This window comes from Lissotriton vulgaris, chromosome 12 (assembly GCF_964263255.1).
Source record: "Lissotriton vulgaris chromosome 12, aLisVul1.2, whole genome shotgun sequence".
NCBI lineage: Eukaryota > Metazoa > Chordata > Amphibia > Caudata > Salamandridae > Lissotriton > Lissotriton vulgaris.
In genome coordinates, this window is record NC_141700.1 from 356,415,718 (window position 1) to 356,440,069 (window position 24,352).

Below are 24,352 nucleotides of genomic sequence, written 5' to 3' on the forward strand. Positions count from 1 at the left end.
CGGTGCTGCGGTATGATACAAAGTGTATAGGTAAAGGCGTTGGGTGCTAATCTATAAAGAGCAACGGGCAAGCACAAAGTGCTTGTAACGTTTCAGGGAGCTGGGCTCTTATTCTCCGTGGAGTCAAACTATACCTCTGTGAAAATGGGCGCAGAAATATGCAGCCTCCGAGATGCTACCACTACAGTAAGCCGGCTGAAACGTTTCCATGGAGCAGGGAACCTACTCGGATAATTAAGCATGCGGATTCTGTATGATCCACAGCAGGAAGCTGCTGCTCTGTAACATTAAAAATGCTCGCTGCTACCAGTCAACTAGCGCAGACCTGCGGTAACATGAAGAGCATGATGTCGTCATACACATGGAGAATAAATATGTTGTATGATGCACAGCAGGAGTGAATGCTTCTCACTGAGCGTAGTTCTACTGTACGGTACAGAGCAGAATGGTTCTGCTCACGAACAGAGCATGGATCTGTTGCCAAATAAACGGGGCACGCTGCTCCGATGTGATATAGCAGTACACTGCTCCGTGAGTTGAAGCAGGGCAACTTCTACAGATAAAGAGAAAACGGTGGTGCTGTAAAATACAACAAGAGAAGTAAAATAAGGGGAGACACGGCCTGTCGGCCGTGAAACTGCAGGGAGAGAGAGGGGAGGTGCTGGCGGCTGGGGAGGGGGAGGAGAAATGCGAGCCTGGCGGCCGTGAAACTGCAGGGAGAGAGAGGGGAGGTGCTGGTGGCTGGGGAGGGGGAGGAGAAATGCGAGCCTGGCTGTGTGCGGGGAGAGAGAGGGGAGGTGTTGGCGGCACCAAGCTGGGGAACAGAATTCGAAGACTGGCGATTTGATGCTGTGCACGTGCATTTTAACTCATTGCGCTTGCGCATTGAGCTAAAAGCGCACATGCACTGCATCAAATCGCCAGTAAATCGCCAGCTAGTTAAACCTTGTTTAAGCCCCTATAGTCTCGCTCCGCTCAATGCGCATGCGCATTGACAGGCGAGACCTAAAAAGCAACCTTTTTTCCCAGGGATGAATTTGTAAAAGTAGTGGAAGTATTAGTATTAAGTGCAGGATCCCGACGTTTTTCTTAGGAACGTGCTGTGAGTGCTGCTGAAAGCTTGGGTTAGCCAATGTCATTGCTGTCCAGTCTTGGTTCCACCTCATCCATTTTTTTTACCACTCTCTTGCACTTCCTGTCCTGTTTGCAGGGTTTGTCCACAACTCATTTCTTCCCTCGTCACTGTTTTCCTATATTACTTTTCCTCCACCATTACCACCACCAAAAGTACAACTGCCACCATTATGACCAAAAGCATCTCTGTTACCATTACCATCATGTGAGAAACAGAGAGAGAGAGAGAGAGAGACAGACACAATGTGCCTGTGCTATCCGTAGTAGAACAAGCACTGTCAGTACATTACGTCTGACTATTATATATAAGCTTTATGTTAACAGCATGTCCGAATGCCTTTGCATGCTTTACCACATTTGCAACAGACCTGTTGCTTTTACCAATGCTTTTTGTCTTAAGATATTATGGAAAGTAAGGATGTGGTGTAGGTGTAGATTGGGCTATCAAAGAAAATATATGTAGAGAGAAATTGAAGGCAACAGATGCACCATTGAATTGCAATGCAGGGGGTGGCATAGGATTTTATTTTTGAGGAGAGATGAAAGGGAAGGCATACTACACATTTTGAGCAATGGAAATGTAAGGAGAGGAAAGTAGCAGAAAGATTTAGAAAAGGAGGATAGAGGAAGCAGAGAAACGGGGGTTTGGATGAGCAGGAGTAAGATACCCTCTTCTGCTCATAAAATGAAGTTTAATGATCACTGCGCGGTGAGTAAGTCTTCTGGCCCCATGCCTCTACATGACGGAACCGCTCAGTGACTTGAAGTATTATACTATAGAGTTGCAGTGACATTATCCATTATATTATAGCACTTAACACAAAGGCACACAGGCAAAATACAGCCTAGTTCAAAAGAGCAGACAATTGCAACAGCAGGTAACTATGGCTATCTCACACATTGACATACACATTTGCTAGGCCTGTCTTACACCCGCTATTCGATTAACACCCTTCTCCTCTCAAGAAAATAATGAAAATACTGTTGTTCAACATATTTCTGGGACCATTGCCGACCAGTCTGTCACACTGCATATGCTCCGACCTGCTGTTTTGATAACTATTGTTTTTACTCTTTAGTGTTCTTCCTCAAGCTCTATGTGGTACAAACACCACCGAGGTATCACGTTTGTATATTCCTAAAAATATCGGTGTGCTTTCATGTAATAAAATGTTTTTATTTATTCTGCTTTAACTAATACAATACCCTTAACAAAGCACTCTGGACATACACTCAACTCTGCCCAAAGACGTAATTAACGGGCTATTATGATAAAGAGAGCACTTGTTATCTCAGCTTTTTATTACACCTCCATTTGTAATGCTGAATGCACCAATACAAACCGAGGAAATGCGTGAGCAACCTGTTACGACCTTTAATCTCAAATCTCACAATGTATTAAAACGTATATACCTCCTACCGACCACCACACATCTCCCCAAACCCCCACAAACTGGGAATTGAGTGTTTGTGAAGCCATATCCGGACAACAGAGAGCTTCTCGATGCCATTCTCATGACCTATTGTGCACTTTAAAGCTGGCGGTTATTAATAAGAATAATGATTTAAATCATTGCATTCAAGTTCTTGCTATTTTAGAGTAGGGCTGCTTCACTAAGTATGTAGAATATGTTTTGGTTGTTCAGCTTAAATTATTTCGATTTTCAAGCTTTGTTTCATTGCAAAGTTTCTAAAGCAATTATAATAAAATGTTACTTTGAAAAAAATACCAGTTTAAATTGGTAGCAACGGTAGTACCGCCTTGTTCTAAACAAATATATTTTATATTTGTCCTAAGGCATGTTCTTGTTAAAATCCATTTCTTTGTTCATATTTCTTTATTAGTTGCTCAGCAGCCGACAGCAGTATTGATGAAATCAGCATGCAATTAATTGAGTCTTTTTTAATTGTGGTTGCAGTTTTAAGACTCAAAAGGAAAGCTGTCTCCTGAAATAGAAGGGAAAATCTTGCCAGACAACATAGCAAACACATTATTTTAGTTTTCGTTCATTAACTTCTAAACACATAATAATTCCCTTTTCAATATTTCCTGTTCCAATTGAAACCAAAATGTACATTTATGATTTGAATGTAAAGCAGGAAAAAGCGAACTACTCTAGTGCCTACTGCCTCAGCAAGGCGGTGTCCTACCTATTGCCTCTCTCAAAGGTGGATGCGATGATAGTTGTTCCACACGTTCTCTATCGGTTTTGGATCACTCTGCTTATGTGTCCGACCCTTTTTGGTAAGGAAGTGAACTCCTTTCTATGTTTATTGATATGGAGGTATCAGCAGCATGGACATTCTTTGAGATACATGAAGCTTCCTCTGGAAAGAGACTCATGTGTTGTCCTGTAATTTTAAATGTACGAGGGGTCTTTATGGTGCAATCAAATGATGTTCTTGATGGTCGGGGAAGTATTAAATGCTTACTTTTTAAATATTTTCTTGTGCTGGTTGATTTCACAAACCTCTAAGCGAATCTTCTTTAAGACATTCTATGTGGGTGGCAAACGTAGGGTGCTGAAAATACCATTAGAAGCTCCGCCATAGGATAACCCTTCACTGCCCTCGGTGTTCGCTGTGCCTGTAGGGTTCACCTGGATACCTCTGGCCTGATCTGATTTTGACAGATGCTTTCCCCATGAAATTTTAAATCCTACCAGAATTTGGATGCCGCGGTCCACCGGGCAGACTGACAAAGTAATTACCTTCAATTGCTAGAGATTATGTAGACCAGTCACGTCAGATCAGAATTGATGCTTGATCACCCGATCTTTGAGGTAATAAGAGGATCAAGAGTTTACCCTTTCATCTCTTTTTTACATATAAACATAATCAATACTTACAACCTTTGATCTGGATAAAGTTGCAGCCGATTTGTTTCTGGAAGTGGGAAAGGTGACTGTGGGAATGTTGTTATCGGATTCTTTTTTGTTTGTGACATGCTCTCATTACTTTGAAATATTCAATACAATACTAAAAAAAAATTCAGTCTGTTCTACACACCTTTCAAAAATGTTAAGTGGAAAAAAACAGATGCAAAGTGTCCTTGGTGTGGAAAGGATGCAGTGGATGCCACACGCATGCTTGCATCTTCCCAGAAGCTATGGCTCTTTTGGATAAGTGCTACTTCAAAACAGAGAAAATATTTGTGTCATAATCCGAATATGACCTGTAAAGATCTAATATTACACTGCATCAGCGCTTCCCTATACCTCATCAGGAGATGGTTACCATTGGTGTAGGTGTTGTAAGAAATGTGATTGCTAGATTCAGTCCCCCCTGTATTTGCTAATTGGAGACCGCAATGCTTGATGAATATTTCTTTTAGGTTTGTATGATGCAAAAAAGCAGACATACATAAACATAAGCGGTGGTCATTCCTGAAAGCACTATTCCATAATTATTGCTAATATGTGTTTTTAACATTTCTCTGATGCTGCTGTTGTAAACATCAAGAGAAATCCAAATAGATTTTTTATTCTTTATGCTATTCATCCATTTAGAAAGTGTTGGATGCATTTGTATACCTAGTACACGTTTAAAATATTTCTATACGTTAATAAAAAAAACATCTCTGTGCCAGGTCAGAGCTTGCCTCACTTTTGATCTCTTTTGTTAGCACTCAATTCTTAATCAGTACACACTGAAGACAGACTGTGTATTTCTAACCAACAGATACTGCCTTTCTCAACTCTTATTATTTGTGTGCCTTCCATGGTATGAGTTTAGAGGATTGCTCTCTTTTGGCAGATTAGTCGTAATCAGTCAGTGACACTCTAGAATCCCGCCTTTTCCTCAATGCCTATTCCTGACCTGTACCCCATCTCCATACCACTTCTATCACCCGCTTACTGATACATGATAGTGATATCAAGAGGAGGTAGGTGTACCTCTATGTCAGCCTTGCTTCATTGAGAGGATGTGCTACTAATGACAGATAGGGTCAGATGGAGTCAGCTGAAAGAGTAGCATCAGCTTAATAGAAAATGGACTAATGACCTTCTCCAATGAACATCATGGCCAACAAACTATGAAGCTATTTTTGATGCACACCAACAAGTGTGTCTGACAATCTGAAATGCTTGTATTTATTAATGCAACACATTACAACATTGTAATTAACGTCCAGAATGAAATACAGTGCTTATAGACTCTTATTTTGTTGCTTACATACAGCTATTAATGAAAGCAACAGCCTGTTTTTTGTCTAACATCTGTTTATTAAGTACAAGCAAATAGAAATTGTCACATGTCACAGAAAATGGAAGGCAAGGGTGGGGGGGGGGGGGGCAACAAAAAAATGGTTACAGTATAAACAATTGTCCCGGGTCCCTGCAAAGGGGCTGGATCAAGTGTCATAAGATTCAAATTACATATGCAATGAGGGCACAGCAATTTTCCAAAGCATGGTAGACACCATCAAAGAGAAAGAACTCGCCCAACCCAAGAGGGAAGCCATGTAGGGGACCAGACAACAGAGGGCCAACCCATCTTATAAACAACCTGTTTTTACGACAACTGATACTGCTTTTCAAAATCTCTTTAGCTGGTGTTGCCAGGTATTGCTTGGACTATTTTACATGGTCTCCTTTACTTACCTCATCCCTCTCCTTCATAATGTTGTAAAAACTTTATTTCGGCTGATTAGGCCATAAAAGTGCATAATTCAACATTTCCCACGTATACACACAATTTATACTTTAATTACATTTTCATACTATATACATGGTTAAAAAAGGCAAACAAAAAAATAACCAAAGCAATCATTAAAAATACAATGTGACATATGGAGAACGGGGTGTTTCTAGTTAATCCTCCCTTGCATAGATTTTAAAACACTTCTCCTAATATGCCACATGGCATTTAAAAACCGTGACACCGCAAATACAATTACAGATTCGGTATCATATTTTAAAACTCGAAATGCCTCAGCACAGCGGGTGAAGCCTAGATTTTTGCATAGCTGAGTTACCCAGCGTTTGCGAGGTAACGCATATGCCGGGCAAAAAAATAAAACATGCAGCTCAGTTTTAGCCGTTTGTTTACAACAAGGGCAGAAACTCAAATTCTCCAGAGCCCATGAGCTAGTGTACTCTGCCAGAGGTAGGTTCCCTCATCTAAATTGTGCATACAATTTCCTCGCCATAGGTGGATGGATAACGTCCAGAAAAGGTTCTTTTGTGTACATCTCCTTCATTTGTAAAAACTCCCTAGTCAACCTACCCTCTTTAGTGCTCTCCTGTAATAGCAGCAGATTGGATTGCCTGAGCTGTTTCACAAGATACGCTCTCGATATGGTTGGACACAATAGCTCAGGGGATAGCCAAAAATCTGGTCTCCCGAACTGATTGGCAAGGCTTCTAATGTGGGCCAACAATGGGGTTTTACTAGGAGTGAGTCTGGGAGGAGCTCTTTTAACTCTCCTTTGAAAGCACTTAGCTAGGGTGTTACCCATAACCTCCTCCAGAATGTCAGGGGCCTGAGGGCAATCTCGTGATCAATTGGCCTCATACCCAAGTCCATGCGGAGTGGAACCAGTGGGGTGCTGCATGGTAAACCTATGAGCTGTTGCATGAAGTTATTTTCTAAATTCATAAGATCTATAGTGGAGCTGTGCCCCCAGAGTTCTGCCCCATACAAGGTGGCCCTTCTCGCTTGCGCCTTGTATATCTCCACCAGCGGGGCAACTGGCTTAAACGTGGATGATCTAAGCATTTTCATTATCCCTCCTGCTGTCTGGGTGAGCCTAAGCTGTGCTTTATTAATCTGGGGACCCCGCACAAATTGTTCGGACAGTGTTATCCCCAGATAATCAAATGTCCTTACTTTCTCAAGGAGAATGCCATTTAGAGAGGGGTTGGGACGCGTGGTCTTTGAAGGGTTAAAGACCTTAACTTGGTCTTGGATAAATTTATCTCCAGACCTCTCATATTACAAAACTGGGCAAACCCATCCAGGGTGCGTTGAATGCCGACTGATGACTTGGACAATAACAGAGTATCATCTGCACTGGCTCCCCGCCAACAAGAGGATCACGTTCAGACTCCTCACCCACGCACACAAGGCTCTCCACGACATGGGCCCGAAGTACCTCAACAGCCGCCTCACTTTCTACACACCCACCCGCCAGCTATGATCGGCCAGCCTTGCCCTCGCCGCTGTACCACGCATTCGCAGAGCCACCGCGGGAGGAAGATCCTTCTCCTACCTGGCGGCCAAGACATGGAACTCCCTCCCCACCCACCTACGGCTGACCCAGGACCACCTCTCCTTCAGGGAGCAACTCAAGACCTGGCTTTTCGAGCAGTAACGGACCCCTCTCCCCAGCGCCTTGAGACCCTTCGGGGTGAGTAGCGCGCTATATAAATCACTGATTGATTGATTGATTGATTGATATGCGAACATTAACGCAGGTATTCTCCCAGTGGCCAGTTTCGGTGCATCCGTATCTTTAATATTATTTAAAAAAGCAATAAGCCTGTTAATATAAAGACAGAATAATGTGTGGGCCAGAACGCAGCCCTGTCTGACCCCCTTTCTGACAGGGAAGCGTGATGAGAGTTCCCCAAATTTACTGCATCTAACCTTGGCATAATTTTCTGAGTGTAACCTCACTAGCACATTAAGAAGATAAGGCGGACACCCAAGCTCATCAAGCACCTCCCACAGCTTCTTTCTAGGCACGAGATCAAAGACGGACTTCAGATCAACAAATATAAGATAGAGGCTGCCACCCTCCATCCTCACCGTTTTCCAGAAAAGTAGCTGTAATCTAAACATCTGGTCCATGGCGGACATATTTGATCTGAAGCCTACCTGGTAGGGGCTCAGAATTCCCTGCTCCTCCATGCACCCCTGTATGAGGCAGAGAAGGACCCTGCCCATCAGCTTTTGGGAGTTATCAATTAGGCTGATGACCCTATAATTGGTGGGTAGGAGAGGGCAACCCTTTTTCAGGATGGGAACTATTTCCGCGCCTTTCCAAGTATCTGGAGGGTTCATGCCCTTCAAGATTGCGTTATATAGGGCACTCAAATATGGGGCCCAAATAGTGGGTTCTTCCCGAAAGAGGTTCCCCGGGAGTTTATCGAGGCGAGGGGCTTTATTGGGGAGTAAGCTGGTTAAGGCATTTCGCACCTCCAGCAGCGTGATGTCCCCTCCTCCCCCCTGGTAGAGCTCCAGGTTTTTACTTGAATACTCTGTGCTTTGGTGATTTTCAGCATTACAATCATACAGGGCCCCAAAGTGTGACTCCCAAGCTTTGGACGCTATATTAGGCTCTATTGCTGGGTGTCCCCCTCCTCACCAGAGCAAACTAGCCTCCAAAACAATTTAAAATCGTTAGCCTTAAGTGCTGTCCCCAAGGCCTCCCACCTTTCTGTTTCCCAATCCTTCTTTGCCTGGTGCAGGATTTTCCTGTGCTTTATTCAAGCTGATTTAATAGATGGCCTATCTTTACCTTTCAGCGCATTTAAAAGCTCTTGTTTTGCTTTACGGCAATTGCTATTGTACCAAGAGCATTTAGGTTGATCTATTTTCTTCCTAGAAACTTCTGGGTAGAATACATCTGTCAAGGTTACTACTAGATCTTCATGGATTGTTCTAGCCTTGTCTCTATCCTCTTCATTTGGCACCACCTGTCCCAACGCACTCATTCTGTCTATTAGAGGTAATGCAAGCTGGTACATCTTTGCCAGTTTGGGAGGGGATTGCCGGACATGGTTCCATCTGATTTTCCTCCAGTTATTCGTGGTTACTAGACCATCCCCTGTGGTCACTGGATTTGAACCCATAGCAACAGCACCCAGATTCCCCAGCTTCAGTGTTATAATCAGTGCATTGTGGTCACTGTCCTGCCTCTGTGGTACCTTGAAGTCTAGGACTTTCTCCCTGGTTCTAGTTTCCACCATGATGTAATCAATTAATGATGTATGACCATCACAATTAAATGTGGAATTGCCTGAGAGGTCGGACTTGGTCCTCCCATTGCATGCCCTTAATGATTTGGTCAACGTAAATTAATAAATTTGTATGGCTAAAGGTGTCCAGACTTTAATTGGAGTGATCTGCGGTTTAGGAATTGACCAATAGAGGTCTTCTTCTTGGGGGTCTTCCTGAGAGTTGTCAGTTAAGGGTTCGAATTGACAATTTGTCACCTCCCATAATTAGCAAAATTGCTGGATCCAAAGTTGGGAGATAGTGACTTAGGTGGTCTATAGTGGCCGATTCTAGTCTGTTAACTACCTGTCTAGAGTAGACATTGATTAGAGCAATTTTCGTCTTGTCAGGAAATGATAGCAGAACGCATTGGATGTTATTGTTGGAAGTTGTCATATACTCTGCCTTGCACCCGAGGTGTGTACCCACCCAAATTGTGAGACCACCCGACGGGCGCCCTCTCCCACCCTTTGTGGACAAGATGTTAAATGGGGCAAATCCTATCCTATGATGGTCTTTGCAGGCCCAGGTTTCTTGGAATAGGCAGATGTCTTGGTTGTCCACAAAGGATCCCCATTCTGGACACAATATTTTATTTTTCAGACCTGCTAGATTCCAAGAAAGAATTCGTAACTCCCCATTCCCCAATCCTCCCCCTATTGAAGCCGCCCCATTAGACGAAGGGGGGAGGGGATGTACAGCCTGATAGATCCTGGACTTGCTCCGTAGCGGTCGCTCCCCTCACTCCCTGCCTGACCTCCCGACTTCTCACCGCATTTACCCCTCCTGCTGACTCAGACCGCCTGCCTCAGAACAGCGCCTGGTATCTGCATACAGCGCCTGGTATCTGCATTGAGAGCGCATTGATCTCCACATAGCGCCTGGTATTGTTGCCTCATTATTCTACTGTCTGCTCAGTTACATTGTATTGCGGCGATATTGTAATAGCCTGGCAATTGTTATTTGTGATCACAGGGGATCTGTAGCACTTCTCGCACTCCGGCTGTGCCCTTGTTTCGATTCCTACATAGGCAGCCATTTTGTTGTGGTGTTTACTCGTGGCCCAAGTCCCCTCCCCGCTCCCGCCTCCCAGCTGCCCCTCCCACCCACTAGTAGAGCAAGCTCGCCCCAGTCACAATCACGCTGTGACCACCTGGACTTGCTCCGTAGCGGTCGCTCCCCTCATTCCCTGCCTGACCTCCCGACTTCTCACCGCATTTACCCCTCCTGCTGACTCAGACCGCCTGCCTCAGAACAGCGCCTGGTATCTGCATACAGCGCCTGGTATCTGCATTGAGAGCGCATTGATCTCCACATAGCGCCTGGTATCGTCGCCTCATTATTCTACTGTCTGCTCAGTTACATTGTATTGCAGCAATATTGTAATAGCCTGGCAATTGTTATTTGTGATCACAGGGGATCTGTAGCACTGCTCGCACTCCGGCTGTGCCCCTGTTTCGATTCCTACATAGGCGACCATTTTGTTTTGGTGTTTACTCGTGGCCCAAGTCCCCTCCCCGCTCCCGCCTCCCAGCTGACCCTCCCACGCTCCGCCCCCCACCACTCTCCATTTAAGTGAGATGGACCTATGTGCAGCGTCCACGCGCAGCGGTCGCGCCGAAGGTGCGCCAAAGGTAAGCCAGTCTACGCCCGTCCGCGCCTGGACCGCGTCCAGCGCCAGTCCCCCTGCTCCCCGCCGCACCCAACCCTCTAGATTCACATATGATGCCGCAACTCTTCTCGCCCTCAACCCCGGACGCACACCACAATGCTGCGAAGCCACCCCAGGACGTACCCACGGCCCATTCGCCTGCCTCTCCTGCAAGTTCAACTGCTTCAGGACCCTCACCAAATCCACTTCCTCCATACACAGCTCCGACTTTAACCACCTGAAGTGCATCCTGCTTAACACCCGCTCGGTCCACAGACACACAACTGAACTCTGGGACCTACTCGCCACTGCGTCACCGTACATCGCCTTCCTTACAGAAACATGGATGAACACATCATCAGCACCCGACATCGCCATAGCCATACCGGAAGCTTACAAGATTATCCGAAAAGACCGCACCAATCAAACAGGAGGAGGCATCGCCATCATCCATAGGAACACCATCAAAATCACGACCAGCTCCGACGATAATCTTGCAACCGCCGAACATCTCCACTTTCAGATCCACACCGACCCTAGGACCACACTTAAAGGCACACTCATCTACAGGCCTCCAGGAACCCGTACTCAATTCAGCAATGACATCACTGACTTCGTCAGCCCACATGCCCTCGCCTCCGAGAACTACATTCTTTTAGGAGACCTCAACTACCACCTTGAAAATAAACACAACAGCAACACCTCCACCCTTCTGGACAACCTGGCCAATCTCGGACTCAAACAACTTGTTGACACCCCCACCCATGTAGCCGGACACACGCTCGACCCTATCTTCACCTCCAGCAAGCACATTTCCTTCGATCGCACCACAGCCCTCCATTGGACGGACCACAGCTGTGTTCACTTCAGCTAAAAACTACCCTGACCCACAACCCCCCACAACCTATTCCTCGGAGAAACTGGAACAAAATCACCTCCGACCAACTCCTCACATCACTCAACCAAAACCCTCCCACCCTCTCATTGGACCCAAACCAAGCGGCCACCAATCTCAAGCAATGGATCTCCCACAGTGCTGACGAAATAGCACCCCTGAAAAAGCACCAGATCAAATCAGCCAGCAAAAAGGCTCCCTGGTTCAATGATGACCTTAAAAAATCCAAGAAGCTATGCCGCACACTGGAGAAAACATGGAGAAAAAACCCAACCACCGACAACATGGCCACCCTCAAGGCAGCCACCCGCAAACACCACCAACTGATTCAATCCGCCAAGAAATCAGTATTCAAGGATCGTCTCGACAACAACACCCACAACAGCAAGGAACTTTTCAACATCGTCAAAGAATTCACCAACCCCACCGCAGCATCTAACGACATCACTCCCTCCCAAGACCTCTGCGATGCGTTATCCTCCTTCTTCTACAACAAAATTGCCGACATCCACAACAGCTTCGAGAACACTCCCAGCGTTCAACCCTCCCCACCCCCCTCAGATCCTACTCCGCCAACTAACAACCTTAGCGCCTGGAACCCAATCACCACTGAAGACACCATCCGCCTAATGAACTCAATCCACTCTGGCTCGGCAACCGACCCCTGCCCCCACCACATCTTCAACAAAGCTGACTCAATCATCGCACCCCATCTCCGTGATGTAATCAACTGCTCGTTCAACTCTGCCACCTTCCCAGAAAGCTGGAAACACGCCGAACTCAGCGCCCTCTTGAAGAAACCCACAGCAGACCCCTCTGAACTTAAAAACTACCGACCCATATCCCTCCTCCCTTTCCCCGCCAAAGTCATTGAGAAAGCCGTCAACAGCCAGCTTGCCGCCTTCCTTGAATCCAACAACTCCCTCGATCCATCTCAATCCGGATTTCGAGCCAAACACAGCACCGAAATCGCCCTCATTGCAGCGACAGACGACACCCGAACACTACTGGATAACGGAGAAACAGCGGCCCTCATTCTACTCGACCTCTCCGCCGCTTTCGACACAGTCTGCCACAGCACCCTTATACAACGCCTCAGCAACATCGGCATACAAGGAAAAGCCTTGGGCTGGATCATCTCGTTCCTCGCCGGGAGAACTCAGAGAGTCCGACTTCCCCCATTCAACTCAGAGGCCACTGAAGTCATCTGTGGAGTACCACAAGGATCATCACTCAGTCCCACCCTCTTCAACGTTTACATGAGCCCACTCGCATCCATCGCGCGCCAACACAACCTCAACATCATCTCTTACGCCGACGACACCCAATTAATCCTCTCCTTCACCAAAGACCCTAACACCGCCAAAACCAATCTTCACGAAGGCATGAAAGAAGTAGCCGAATGGATGAAACATAGCCGCCTAAAACTCAACTCAGACAAAACGGAGGTGCTCATCCTAGGATCTTCCCCCTCTGCCTGGGACGACTCTTGGTGGCCTTCCGCTCTGGGCACAGCACCCACACCCACAGACCACGCACGTAACCTTGGCTTCATCCTAGACTCCTCTCTCTCTCTATGTCCAGACAAGTCAACGCAGTCTCATCCTCCTGCTTCAACGTACTTCGCATTCTCAAAAAGATCTTCCACTGGATCCGCCTCGAGACAAGAAAGACTGTCACCCACTCACTGGTCACGAGTCGACTGGATTATGGTAACACACTATACGCCGGAATCACAGCAAAACTACAGAAAAAACTCCAACGCATCCAAAACGCATCAGCAAGACTCATATTGGACATCCCTCGCCAAGATCACATCACCGGACACCTAAAAGACCTCCACTGGCTTCCCGTCAACAAAAGAATTACGTCCCGTCTTCTCACCCACGCACACAAGGCCCTCTACAATCTAGGACCCGAATGCCTTAACACTCGACTGTCCTTCTACAAACCCACCCGCCAACTAAGATCGTCCAATCAAGCCCTCGCCGCAGTCCCGCGCATCCGAAAATCCACCATGGGTGGCAGATCCTTCTCCTTCCTGGCTGCCAAGACCTGGAACTCACTTCCCACTCACCTCCGCCTTACTCAAAACCACATCTCCTTCAGAAAAGAACTTAAAACCTGGCTATTCGACAAATAATGAACCCCTTCCCCAAGCGCCTTGAGACCCTCTGGGTGAGTAGTGCGCCATATAAATGCCCGAACTTGAACTTGAACTTGAACTATCCTATCTTCATTTGCCAATGCTATACCACATCCACCCCTATCAGTATGACCCAACTGTAGATCAGGAGGGATAGGTACGGCCTCCCCACTTAAATGGCTATCCACTATTTGAGTGTTGTGCCAATGGTCCAATTCCCTACCACTAGTCCCGTTCATACTACTATTGAAGCGGCCTTCTTCACTGGAACGATTTAGTGATTGTTCCTTTCGAGTGTCACTAATGCGGTGTCTAGCCCCTAGTCAGTCAACCTCCTTAAGATATCCATATCTATTACTTGTTGGGATATTACCTGGGACAGTTGCCGGGGTTACTCTGCCTACCTTCCATGAGGGGACCAGGGCCACAGTGGGGGTTGACAAAAATGCCACACCTCTCTGATGACTGCTAGGTTGGGGATAAAAATAATCCAACGCTCGAAGGCTTATTCCTGTGGGTGTGCGATGGGCTGCATTAGGAGTGGCTAACAGAATGCTAGCCGTGTTAGGGTTGTTAAACTTGATAACAACACACTCCCCTGGTTCAGTCTTTCGGGCATCTCTCAACCACCCTAATCTGCGGACCATGATTATCTCCCCCGCCCTAGCATAATTAAAGTGCTTGAACCTTGCAAGCCAGAATAAGGATTTATTCCTTAGCTCAAGCTGGGTTTCCTTGGAGTTGTGTGCCATTGAGGGGATACCTGTCATAACTGCGACATATGGTGCACAAGCCGGGGGAAGATTCATGCTCGGAAGGGAAGTTGCCTTAGTCTCACCAGCAAAGGCCTCAGACATGGTGCAGTTTGTATGGTAATAGCCTCCCTACTCCCAGTCTTAGCCTTGGCCCCTCCACCTGCTTCCATAGTACTCCTTTTGTAACTGATCTCTTGGTTGGCTGTTGCAGTTTTTTTGTTCGCTTCCCTCTGTAAACCACTGGTTGTGCATAACTCGGTAGTATGGCCCCCCCCCCACCTTATACATGGGTTGAGCACAGAATAGCCTCATGTCTGCCGGTTTCCGGACCTCCCCCCACTTGGCTAGACCCAGAGTATGATTGCACTTGAGTACTCAAACCCTCCCATGCTTTCTCCATTCTGTCTAAACGGGCAAATACGGGTGCTAATTCTTCTTGGATGGTGGCTCTTAATTTAATTAAAAGATCAGCCATCAGATTATCTACCCACGTTGGATGCTCTACAGCTGAATTGTCTAGTTGACTTTTACCCTTTGGTATTACTAGTTTATCTAGACTAAGTGTGACTGCCTGATTATTGGCACGTTGTTTTTAATTTTTGGCCCTAGACCTGGAGTTGCTTTACGTTTCCCTCTATTTGTAGTGTTGGTAAGACTACTGGCCCTATCTGGTTACTTGCAGGTTTGAGTAGCCCGCAATGGGGGTTCCCTATTGGATGTTTGTGTTTCTTGGGCCCCAGATATCAGAATAGGGGATTGACCAGAGAGAGGGAGGGACAATGGACTGGGCTGCGATGTATATGAGGTGGTTGGGGCCTTAGTCACCTCAGAATCTAGTGCACAAATATCCGGGGAAAGGGAGAGCCTCCTTTCTGTGCGCTCTATTTCTGTGGACACTACCCCAATGGCCCTTTGAAGCATTTTGTCTATCGCAGTTGTTGGAGGCTCACAGGTTGTTGTTTAATTTTTGCTAGCAACTGGCTTTTTACCCATTTTTGCAACAGATGGAATTACCTCACAATTTCACACGACGCCTCGTATCCCCACCATGCAGATGTATCAAAATACCCTTATATGCTCAAAAAGGGCTCACTCAGGATTATAAACCACCAGTCAACACAATTACAAAAGAACCCCCAGTTCAACTGTCAAAACGTATGAAAACAACCTTCCCTTCAAGGGGGTACTTTAAACAATGGCGCCATAGTAATCCCTTTAACAGATGGTAGTGTTCTTTTAAATCAGAGTCAAAGTGAAAGTCATCTAGTTAATATGGGCGTATGGGTTCAAGTGGATCTTACCCCTTCATTTGGTGGCAAAGTGTGAGAGAGTACAGCCGTTCAGGGAGGTGGCGCTGCCCTGCCTCTTCCTGTCGTGGATGGGCGCGGGACGAGCCCGCCCTTGGCCCGGGCAGCGCCCGGGCACGGCTCTGGGTGAATTTAAGGGCCGCCTGGCGCTTTAGGATGATGTCGTCACTGCTCGCCAGTGGAGGCTGCTGGGCAATGCAGTCCCTCTCCCTGTCCGCCAGCGTCCAAACCAGCAGGACGTGCGGGACGGTCGTCGAGGTGGGAACGTTGCTGGCAGCATCCTGGACCCCAGGGCAAGGTTGCAGGTAGGGTGAGTTTCAGTTCAGAGACGCCACAAAATACAAAAAGAAACCTCCTTCATAATAATAGTGGTCAAAAAGGCTCCATCCTGTCAGAACAGTATGTTTCCAGTTCTTGTATTCCTATTGCACCCTACAACATTCTTGGTGTTGTGTCCTTTGTTTGCTTTTTTCATCTATTTGACACATGCACCAGATAGCAATTTGTGTTTTTAAAGTAAAATGTTTGGGACTACAAGCAAGATATCCTAATGCTATGGAGTGAAATGAAATCCTACCTTAGCCTGATTACAGCACTGCCTCCAGTCAGGATGAATTTACCTGGAGGCTGAGCACAACGAGTTTTAAAGTTGTACTAATTAAAAAGAGCGCTGACATTGTTGACAGAATATGCCAGCCTTGTGAATCATGGTGCCAGACACCATAGCTTAGAATGTCTCACTTACCGATACACATGGCCCAAGTTGGAGTTAAAAAGCTCTTTTAATCCTGCCCACCAGTGCATGAGGACTGGGGATTCTAGGAAATGCATAAGGGAGGGCTGGTGTTGCAACTGTAATGCATTAATGTAGGCAAAAGGATTACATTGTGAGAATTGTTTCCACTCATGTTGCTGGGGTGAAGTGTCTCAAGTTAAAAAATGTCATAACCTAGATTTGCATACAACATGATTACTGCTCCATGCTTAGAGTGTTGTGTTCCAAGGCATGATGCAATGCAAAGGAAGCTCTCTTTTGCAGTACCTTCCTGCCGTGACTACCTGCCTAGAACCCAATGTGCTACTGCCATGACATGATTAAATGACTTTTTAAATGTTTTGTCTCCTCTGATTATGGTACTTAAAATAGACGGCATAGAAAACTTTCCTATGGTAGGTCCAAATTTTCACTTGCAGCATTTCACAGAAATTGCGGGTGGTGTTTTCTTTGACCTGGCGTCCTTGGCATGGTTTCCGCCTAACTTTTTGCCTCGAGACCTCCTGTTTTTTGCTGACTTACTTTTTGCTGGCCTTAGGACTCTGCACACTCTACCCTTGCTAACCAGTGCTAAAGCGCTTGTGCTCTCTCCTTAAAACATGGTAGAATTGCTCTATACCTAATTGACATATTACATTTACTTATAAGTCCGTAGTAAAACAGCACTACATGTGCCCAGGGCCAGTAAATTAAATGCCACTAGTGGGTCTGCAGCGCTGATTGTGCCACCCACTGAAGTAGCCCTTAAAACATGTTTCAGGCCTGCCACTGCAGAGCCTGTGTGTGCAGTTTAAACTGCTATTCGACCTGGCAAAGTAAACCTTTTGCCAGGCCCACACCTCCCTTTTTATACATATAAGTCACCCCTAGGGTAGGCCCTGGACAGCCCATAGGACAGGGTGCAATGTGTTTAAAAGAAGTACCTGTATTTGTCAAATTTTACATGTCCTGGTAGTGAAAAACTCTTAAATTCATTTTTTACTATTGCAACACCTATCCCCTCTCATAGGATAACATTGGAGATGCCTTATTACATTTCATAAGTGTAACCGTGACCAGATAGCTAGGGCTGGCACTTTATGCTTTTAGGCGCTATTTTGCTCATTATTCTTTAAAAATATCTAATTCTGGTTCTACAGATTAGATTTATGCCATTTTGGCTTTGCTTTATTTATTACATTCACCTATATTTGTCTAACCTGGTGTGGAATCTTTTTGTGTGGTCTTTTCACAGTTTTACTGTTTGAAGTGTTACAAACATACTTTACACATTGTCTCTAAGTTAAGCCTGACTGCTCTGTGCCAAGCTACCAGGGGGTTGATCACAGGTTAATTTGGGGTTTGCTTGTGCCTTACCCTCTCTAGGACTCACAGTCAACCAGTAATCCAGTTTCCAACAGGTTTCCTCTGACTTTCTAGTCAGCGGCTGTTTATTATGGTTCTAGCAATCACTGACCAAGCTATTTGCTGAAATAAATCCAATCTGTGATCAACACATCGGCCTATGTCTCATTATGATCCTTGAAGTAGTTATGATATTTTTCGGGTTTTTTGTAGCACTATATCTAGCCGGTATTATTGCCCCAAGCTAATGGTACTCTGTTTATTGACCTATTATCTTTTATTGTCTTGGTTGGTCCTGCCGAGGTTCATACCTCGCTGGGGTTCATACCTGGCTCAGCAAAAAGCACTCGACTGTCCTAGCTATCTAACTGGCTATGCTGTATAATATTGGTAGTGTTGCGTTGTTCTGTTTAAAAGTAATACTGGAATTGTAATGGCAGTGGTGTAAAGTCAATTTGTTTTTCAGTTTGTCCATTATTTGTTTCATTACAGTTGGACAGCTGAGTCAGACTGCTCACTCTGCTTTGCAGCTGCCGTACAATGTACTCGGATTGGGACGCAGTGCTAACTTTCTTGACCATCTGTATGTTGGCATTCCTCGTGCTATAGGGGAAATGGTAAGTAAAAACATATTCTGCTTACAAAAGGGGAAAATGCAAATGTCAGCCATATTATCTAATCTTCAAAGAGGAGTAATTCCACATTTTCATACATTGCAGAATCTGTTACCCACACTCCCAATGTTTGAAAATAGTTTTTAAGAATATATTTGTGAATTGTACCTTTGTGTCACACCTTTGTAGACTGACCCACTACAGCGTGTTAAATACTGAATGGTCGGTGATGCAGAGTGGAAAGGCTGCGAGAGGGGTAGGAATAAAGGGGATAGTCTCAGTTCAGTTTATTAGTGACTTTTCTGTCATCTGGTTAGTCTGTGGCTGCCTTTTTAGAAGAGTAGGAAAGAATTTGTGTGAGGACCATGAAGCGTAGGCTGTGTAGATGTTTTTAGGGCATTTTGTTCAAATAAGGATTGGGAATTTTGACAGTGTTAGCTACATGTTTGTGGAGTATCCTTTGCCTTAATTTCTTAGGTATGTGTGCTAATGTCGATCAGTTCTTTATATACATGGTAACGCATATAGTTTTGGATGAAGGACTCAATTCATAGGAAGAAGAGAGCCTTATAGGAGTGTGAAGGGAGCAGTGGAAGGAAGGTTTTCACCACGTTAAGAAACAGTCAGTGGCAGCTCCTCGGCTGAGGTGGAGAAGCGTCGCCCCGCTGCTCGCGGCGCAGTGTAAAAGAGAAAATAAAATTATAATAACATAAATTATTATTTTATTTTTAGTATCTGCCAGGTTTGGGCGGGGCAGGGCTTCTGACTAGGGAGGATGATGTGATTGCTGCACTCTAAAGTGCGCATGATGGTTTGGCCAACCGTCTTGGCCTGGCCAGACCGTCATGGTCGCTTTGCATGCTCTCCACCCAGGCTGCATTACAGCTTGGGTGGAGAACATGCCGTGGCTCCCATTCCCCATCTTAGCACCGAACCGTTGCACTCAGACTAATCACAACACTGCATTGCAGCTTTGTGATTGGCTCAGGAGAGCCTGGGTGCTTCCTTCTTCCGCCCGAGTGGAGGGACGACGTGGGAGAGACGGAGTAGAGATGCGCCAATCTGGTGAGTGCATTTTAATTTCCACCCTGCCCCGCCACCCCGTACCATACTTGCCACCACTGGAAATAGTTGCAAGGTTTTACTATACTATTAATTTGCTCCAGGAACAATAGATAGTCACTGTGTTGATCTTCCTGGCTGCAGGTTGTGATGACTGGAGATGGAAGCTGGACCAAGGTATCAGCTCTTCAAAACGGTGGTTTGGGTAAACCTATTGTGCTGAAAACAATAATTTCGTTTTCGTCTGCATTACACCTGTTATTCTTTCTGCGGGTGTTGATGTCCACATGGTATGAAGTCGGTGTGTATTAGGAGTCTGCTATATAACTAACCAATAATTGTGTGGCATCTGCTTTTATTTAGAAGTTAATGTCATAGTGTTTGAATTCTGCAGACAGTGGTACCATAAAGGAATTGGAAGTATTAAAGAAAGCAAGGAGCCATGTGGGCCACCCATGTCAGAGTGTGGAAAGGGGGGAGAAGTTAGATCTGGTGATTTAGGTTGTTAGATTTGATTGCCAGTAATGACTTCACTTAAAAGTGAACAAATTCATTCCACTCAGCATTCAGCAGGACGGTCCACTGTGAACTGTGGTCCACTGTTTCACCAACAACATACAGGTCAAAGTGAATGAATATAACTCTCGTTCCCTTGCCCAACTCGAATAGATTATACCCCTATGGCTCTAAAAGATAAAGACCTGAACGGAGTAGGCCTAGCACCCATAGCGTTTGGTGCCCTCTTTTATAATTAGGCTAAATAAGCTAGGTAGATCCTTGAAGAGTGCTGTAGCATGCCTTCCACAGGGCTCTCTTGAACACGTCAGACACTTAAATAGAAGCCTTAGAGCACAGCACACACTCTAGCCTTGTTGTTATATGGTTATTGGTGGTGCATTGAGGGAAATGTTGCTATTCCTACAAATATGGAAGGAAATTACATCCGACCAGTCTGTTTCAGATACTTCTATTTTGGTATGTCCTTCTGTTTTTTTGGGAAGCTACCTGGTATCTCCCTCCGCTCACTCTCTTTCCATGCATCTGAACTCCTTGAAGAATGAGCTGTTCGTCCTGCTTTGCGTTGGCTCAGAAGAATGTGTGCCAATGAAAGAGCCCTTGAAGGGTGCAACTTAATGTACCTCATTGTTCCAAGCAAGGACGCAGATCTTTGTTCCATTCTAGATGTAAGATTTGTGAAAAACATTCTTGAAGGATTGGCTTCCAAGCCTTAGAATTACAAGACTAACTGTTAATTAGCAAGCCATCTACTATCACATCCCTTTAAGCCATCGCCACCCGCACTTCCTATGCTTCTAGTTGGATGCAGGACATTTTCAATTTGCTACCCAGCCCTGTATTTGATCTCACATTAGTAATTAGCAAATTAGTCTTGATGTGTTAGAAGCTAAATGAACTTTCAGTAAATTGATCTATTTGTGGCAATCTATAGATGGCGCTGAGTAACACGCTGTTGTCAGTTGGTTGCATGTTTTCCACACCCAGCTATGGTATGTGAAGAGGAACCAAGAGAGCTTTAACAAGGACAATTACAACAGAAGACACATTTGAATACCTTCCATCTGTTTAATAACAATGCTTCACTATTGACATGCAGGTCTCTTTCATGAATGTGCCATTTGATGGATCTCGCTAGTTTGGTGAGAAGACCGATTCATCATTGGAATGCTTCAAATACACTGGACAACAACACAGTCCTTAGGCCTTTATACCCATGCAACTCAGTACCCATAATAGCTTCGCCCCTTTCAAGGCTTCTCCCTAGGGTCAGCATACCAGCAGCTTCAAGATCCACTTCCCCACAATGGGCATACAAGTCCTTTCTCGGTCAGGGGCAGAATTCTAGCAGACTACACCTAGGCTACCATGGGCAGCACACTTTCCACTCCCCACCCCTGTGACATCAGCCTCCAAACCGCTTTAGTTTGCCCTTAGTGTCATACATACATCATGTGGGAGGCAGGATCTGGTGTTTCTTTCAACAGTGGCAAAGTATAATATCCTATAGTTGGGTCCTTCAGATTGTTCAACCAGCCTATGCTTTACCCTTCCTTTTAGACAAACCACATCTTCCTCTCACACCAGAGCATCTTTTAGAGAAGCACCTATCCATCTTGCTTAAAGAAGTGAAGGCCCATTTAGTCAAAGAAGCCATTGAGACTGTCCTGACCCCAGAAATAGGGACTAGCTTTAACTCTTGTTATCTTCTCATGCCGAAGGAGGACAGAAGAGGCAGTCCCATTTTAGATCTCTGCCAGAAAAATGGAACTGGCTGTAACTCCTACTATTTCCTTATGCCGAAGAAGGACAGACGCCTTCATCCCATTTTAGATCTCCGCCATCTGTAAGCCTTCTTGTAGAAGGACAAATTGAAGATGCTCATGTTGTCCCATGTTTCGGGGGCATCAGTACAAGACTTGCTGTGGTGGCTGCTGAACCGCAATTTGACCTGTGACAGACCCCTCTCCCAGCCTCACCCAGAGCTGACAATGGTTATGGATGCATCACTTCTATGATGGGAAGGTCATCTCAAAGAGATGGAGTTCTGAGGTCTCCACAACAGCCTTTTGGAGTTGCAGGCCATTGCCTGACACAGAAAGCCTTCCTACCATCCAACAAAGGGAGGCTCTTTCAGGTTCTCATGGACAATACCGCATTGTGGTATTACAACAAACAGAGCAGAGTGGAGTTCTGGTTCCTGTGACAAGATCAATAACCGCAAAGAGAGAAAGGTTATAATGGAATGTCTCCTGGTCTCCTTAAGAATTAATACAATCAACAAAAAAGGAGCAATTCCAGAAAAGGATTACTGCTTTCTGTGAAGAAAAAAGGAAGCAATTCCTTTTTTAAGAAGAACCCTCACCCACCAACCTAGTTGGTGGCATGCTTCATCATAAGGTTCCTACCCGAGTGGCCGAATGCCTCTCGGGTGTGCTGCGACGCCTGAATTACAGTGGAGCAGGTTTTTTGTGTGCAAAGGGAATGGTAAGTGAAAGTGATTTAAGATTGCCTCTATGACTCCTTGAAATTTATTGGTGGGGTCATAGGACAAGATTAAAACGTTGGTGGATGTCCAATATGGCTTGATTGGTCATAGACATCCGTGGTGTACTTGTGACAAGGTCTACATGTTTCAGCCTTCTAATGCATAGTCGCAAGGCTTTCTTCAGGAACAGTGAAAACATTCAAGTGTGCACTTGCTAAGGTGTTCACATGCAGTGCAAAGCTAACCGCAAACTTACGGTTCGGTTATCAACAATTAGTTGTGAATCGCAAGTGTGCGATACCCCATGGATCTTGCCAGGGGGCATTGCCTATAGTCAAATTTTCGTCATGGTCAGCGCCCGCTTCTGGCAACTACTTCAGACCCCGTCCAGGATCCCGACTCTGTAATTCAGACATTGCAGGACCGGTAGGTGAGGGTTCTTCTTATAAAAGGAATTGCTTCCTTTTGTCTTCACAGAAAGCAGTAATCCTTGTCTGGAATTGCTCCTGTGACAAGAGTCACTGTTTCTCTGGAGCTGGCTGGCGTGTCAGGGTATTTTCATGGTCGCAAATCACCTGGCACATTCTTTGAACGCTAGGACGGATTAACTCACTGATTGCGCCTGCTGTATCATAAAAAGGGGGTTACACCCTAATTGGCACAGGCCATCTTCCAGCATTGGGGAGGACCCAGGGTAGATCTTTTATCCACCACCAAGAATATGCAGTCTCATAACTTTTCCATGGTGGAGTTTTCAAAAAAGTCTATAAGAGAAATATGTGCTGGTTAGCACGGTACTCCTGTACACCTTTCTACCTCTGCCTCTCCTGCCCTGAGTTCTGAAGATCATCAGGAATGATTGGATCCAAGCTATCCTAGTGGCTTCAGAGTATGGTACCTGGAACTTCTAGGGATGAGCACATGTTCTCTGATCAGACTACAGCTTAGTGAGGATCTGCTATTGCAGCAGCATGGAAGACTCATGCACCAAAAGCTGCCCAATCTGCACCTCCGTGCATGGGGATTAAATGGTGGCAGGTGACTGTGTTCAGTCTCCCTCCCGATGTTCGGGATGTCATCCTTGCTGCCGGGAGTCCCTCTACAAAGTCACTCTACGCCAGGCACTGGGCTACATTTTTAGCCTGGTGTGGCACACGGAATAAGAACCTGTTACAGGTCAAACTGTCAGATGTCTTGTTTGTTTTATTTGTGGCCCAGCAAGGGCTTGCAGTGGACCCCATTAATGGGTATTTGTTGGCCCCTTTTGCCTTTTTAGGTTTACCGGACCACCCATCCTTATTCAACTCAGCCATTGTGAAGAGATTTCCAAAAGGTTTGACTCATTTGTTTTCTCCCAAGCCTGTGATGCCACAGTGAGATCTTAATTTGGTGTACACTTTCCCCGTGTGCACTGCATTCGAACCAATGCACACCTGTGCAGTACATCTCCTGACTTTGAAGTCTGTGTTCCTGGTGTGGTAACTTTGGCTCATCCTATGAGTGAAAACCAAGCTCTTAGTGCAGTCCCCCTTGCACTACATTTTCCCCAGATAAAGTGGTGTTGAGGACGAGGACAACTTTTTTACCAAAGTTGTGACTGCTTTTCATGTTGGGCAATCCATCACTCACCTAACGCTTCACCCCTCGAAAGAGGAGATAGACTCGATCCGCTGGACCCTAAATGAACCTTAAGCATTTACATTGATTGCACCAAAGACCAT

General features: G+C 45.6%; 1 protein-coding gene across 1 annotated transcript in view; it reads left to right on the plus strand.

Moving 5' to 3' along the window:
- The window catches only part of ITFG1 (integrin alpha FG-GAP repeat containing 1), a 1,017,137-nt gene that overhangs the window by 914,810 nt on the left and 77,975 nt on the right, over window positions 1–24,352 (plus strand). Inside the window, exon 15 of the mRNA XM_086945125.1 lies at window positions 18,444–18,568. Coding sequence (XP_086801251.1) covers window positions 18,444–18,568 — 125 coding nt within the window. The remainder of the gene's footprint in view (window positions 1–18,443; window positions 18,569–24,352) is intronic.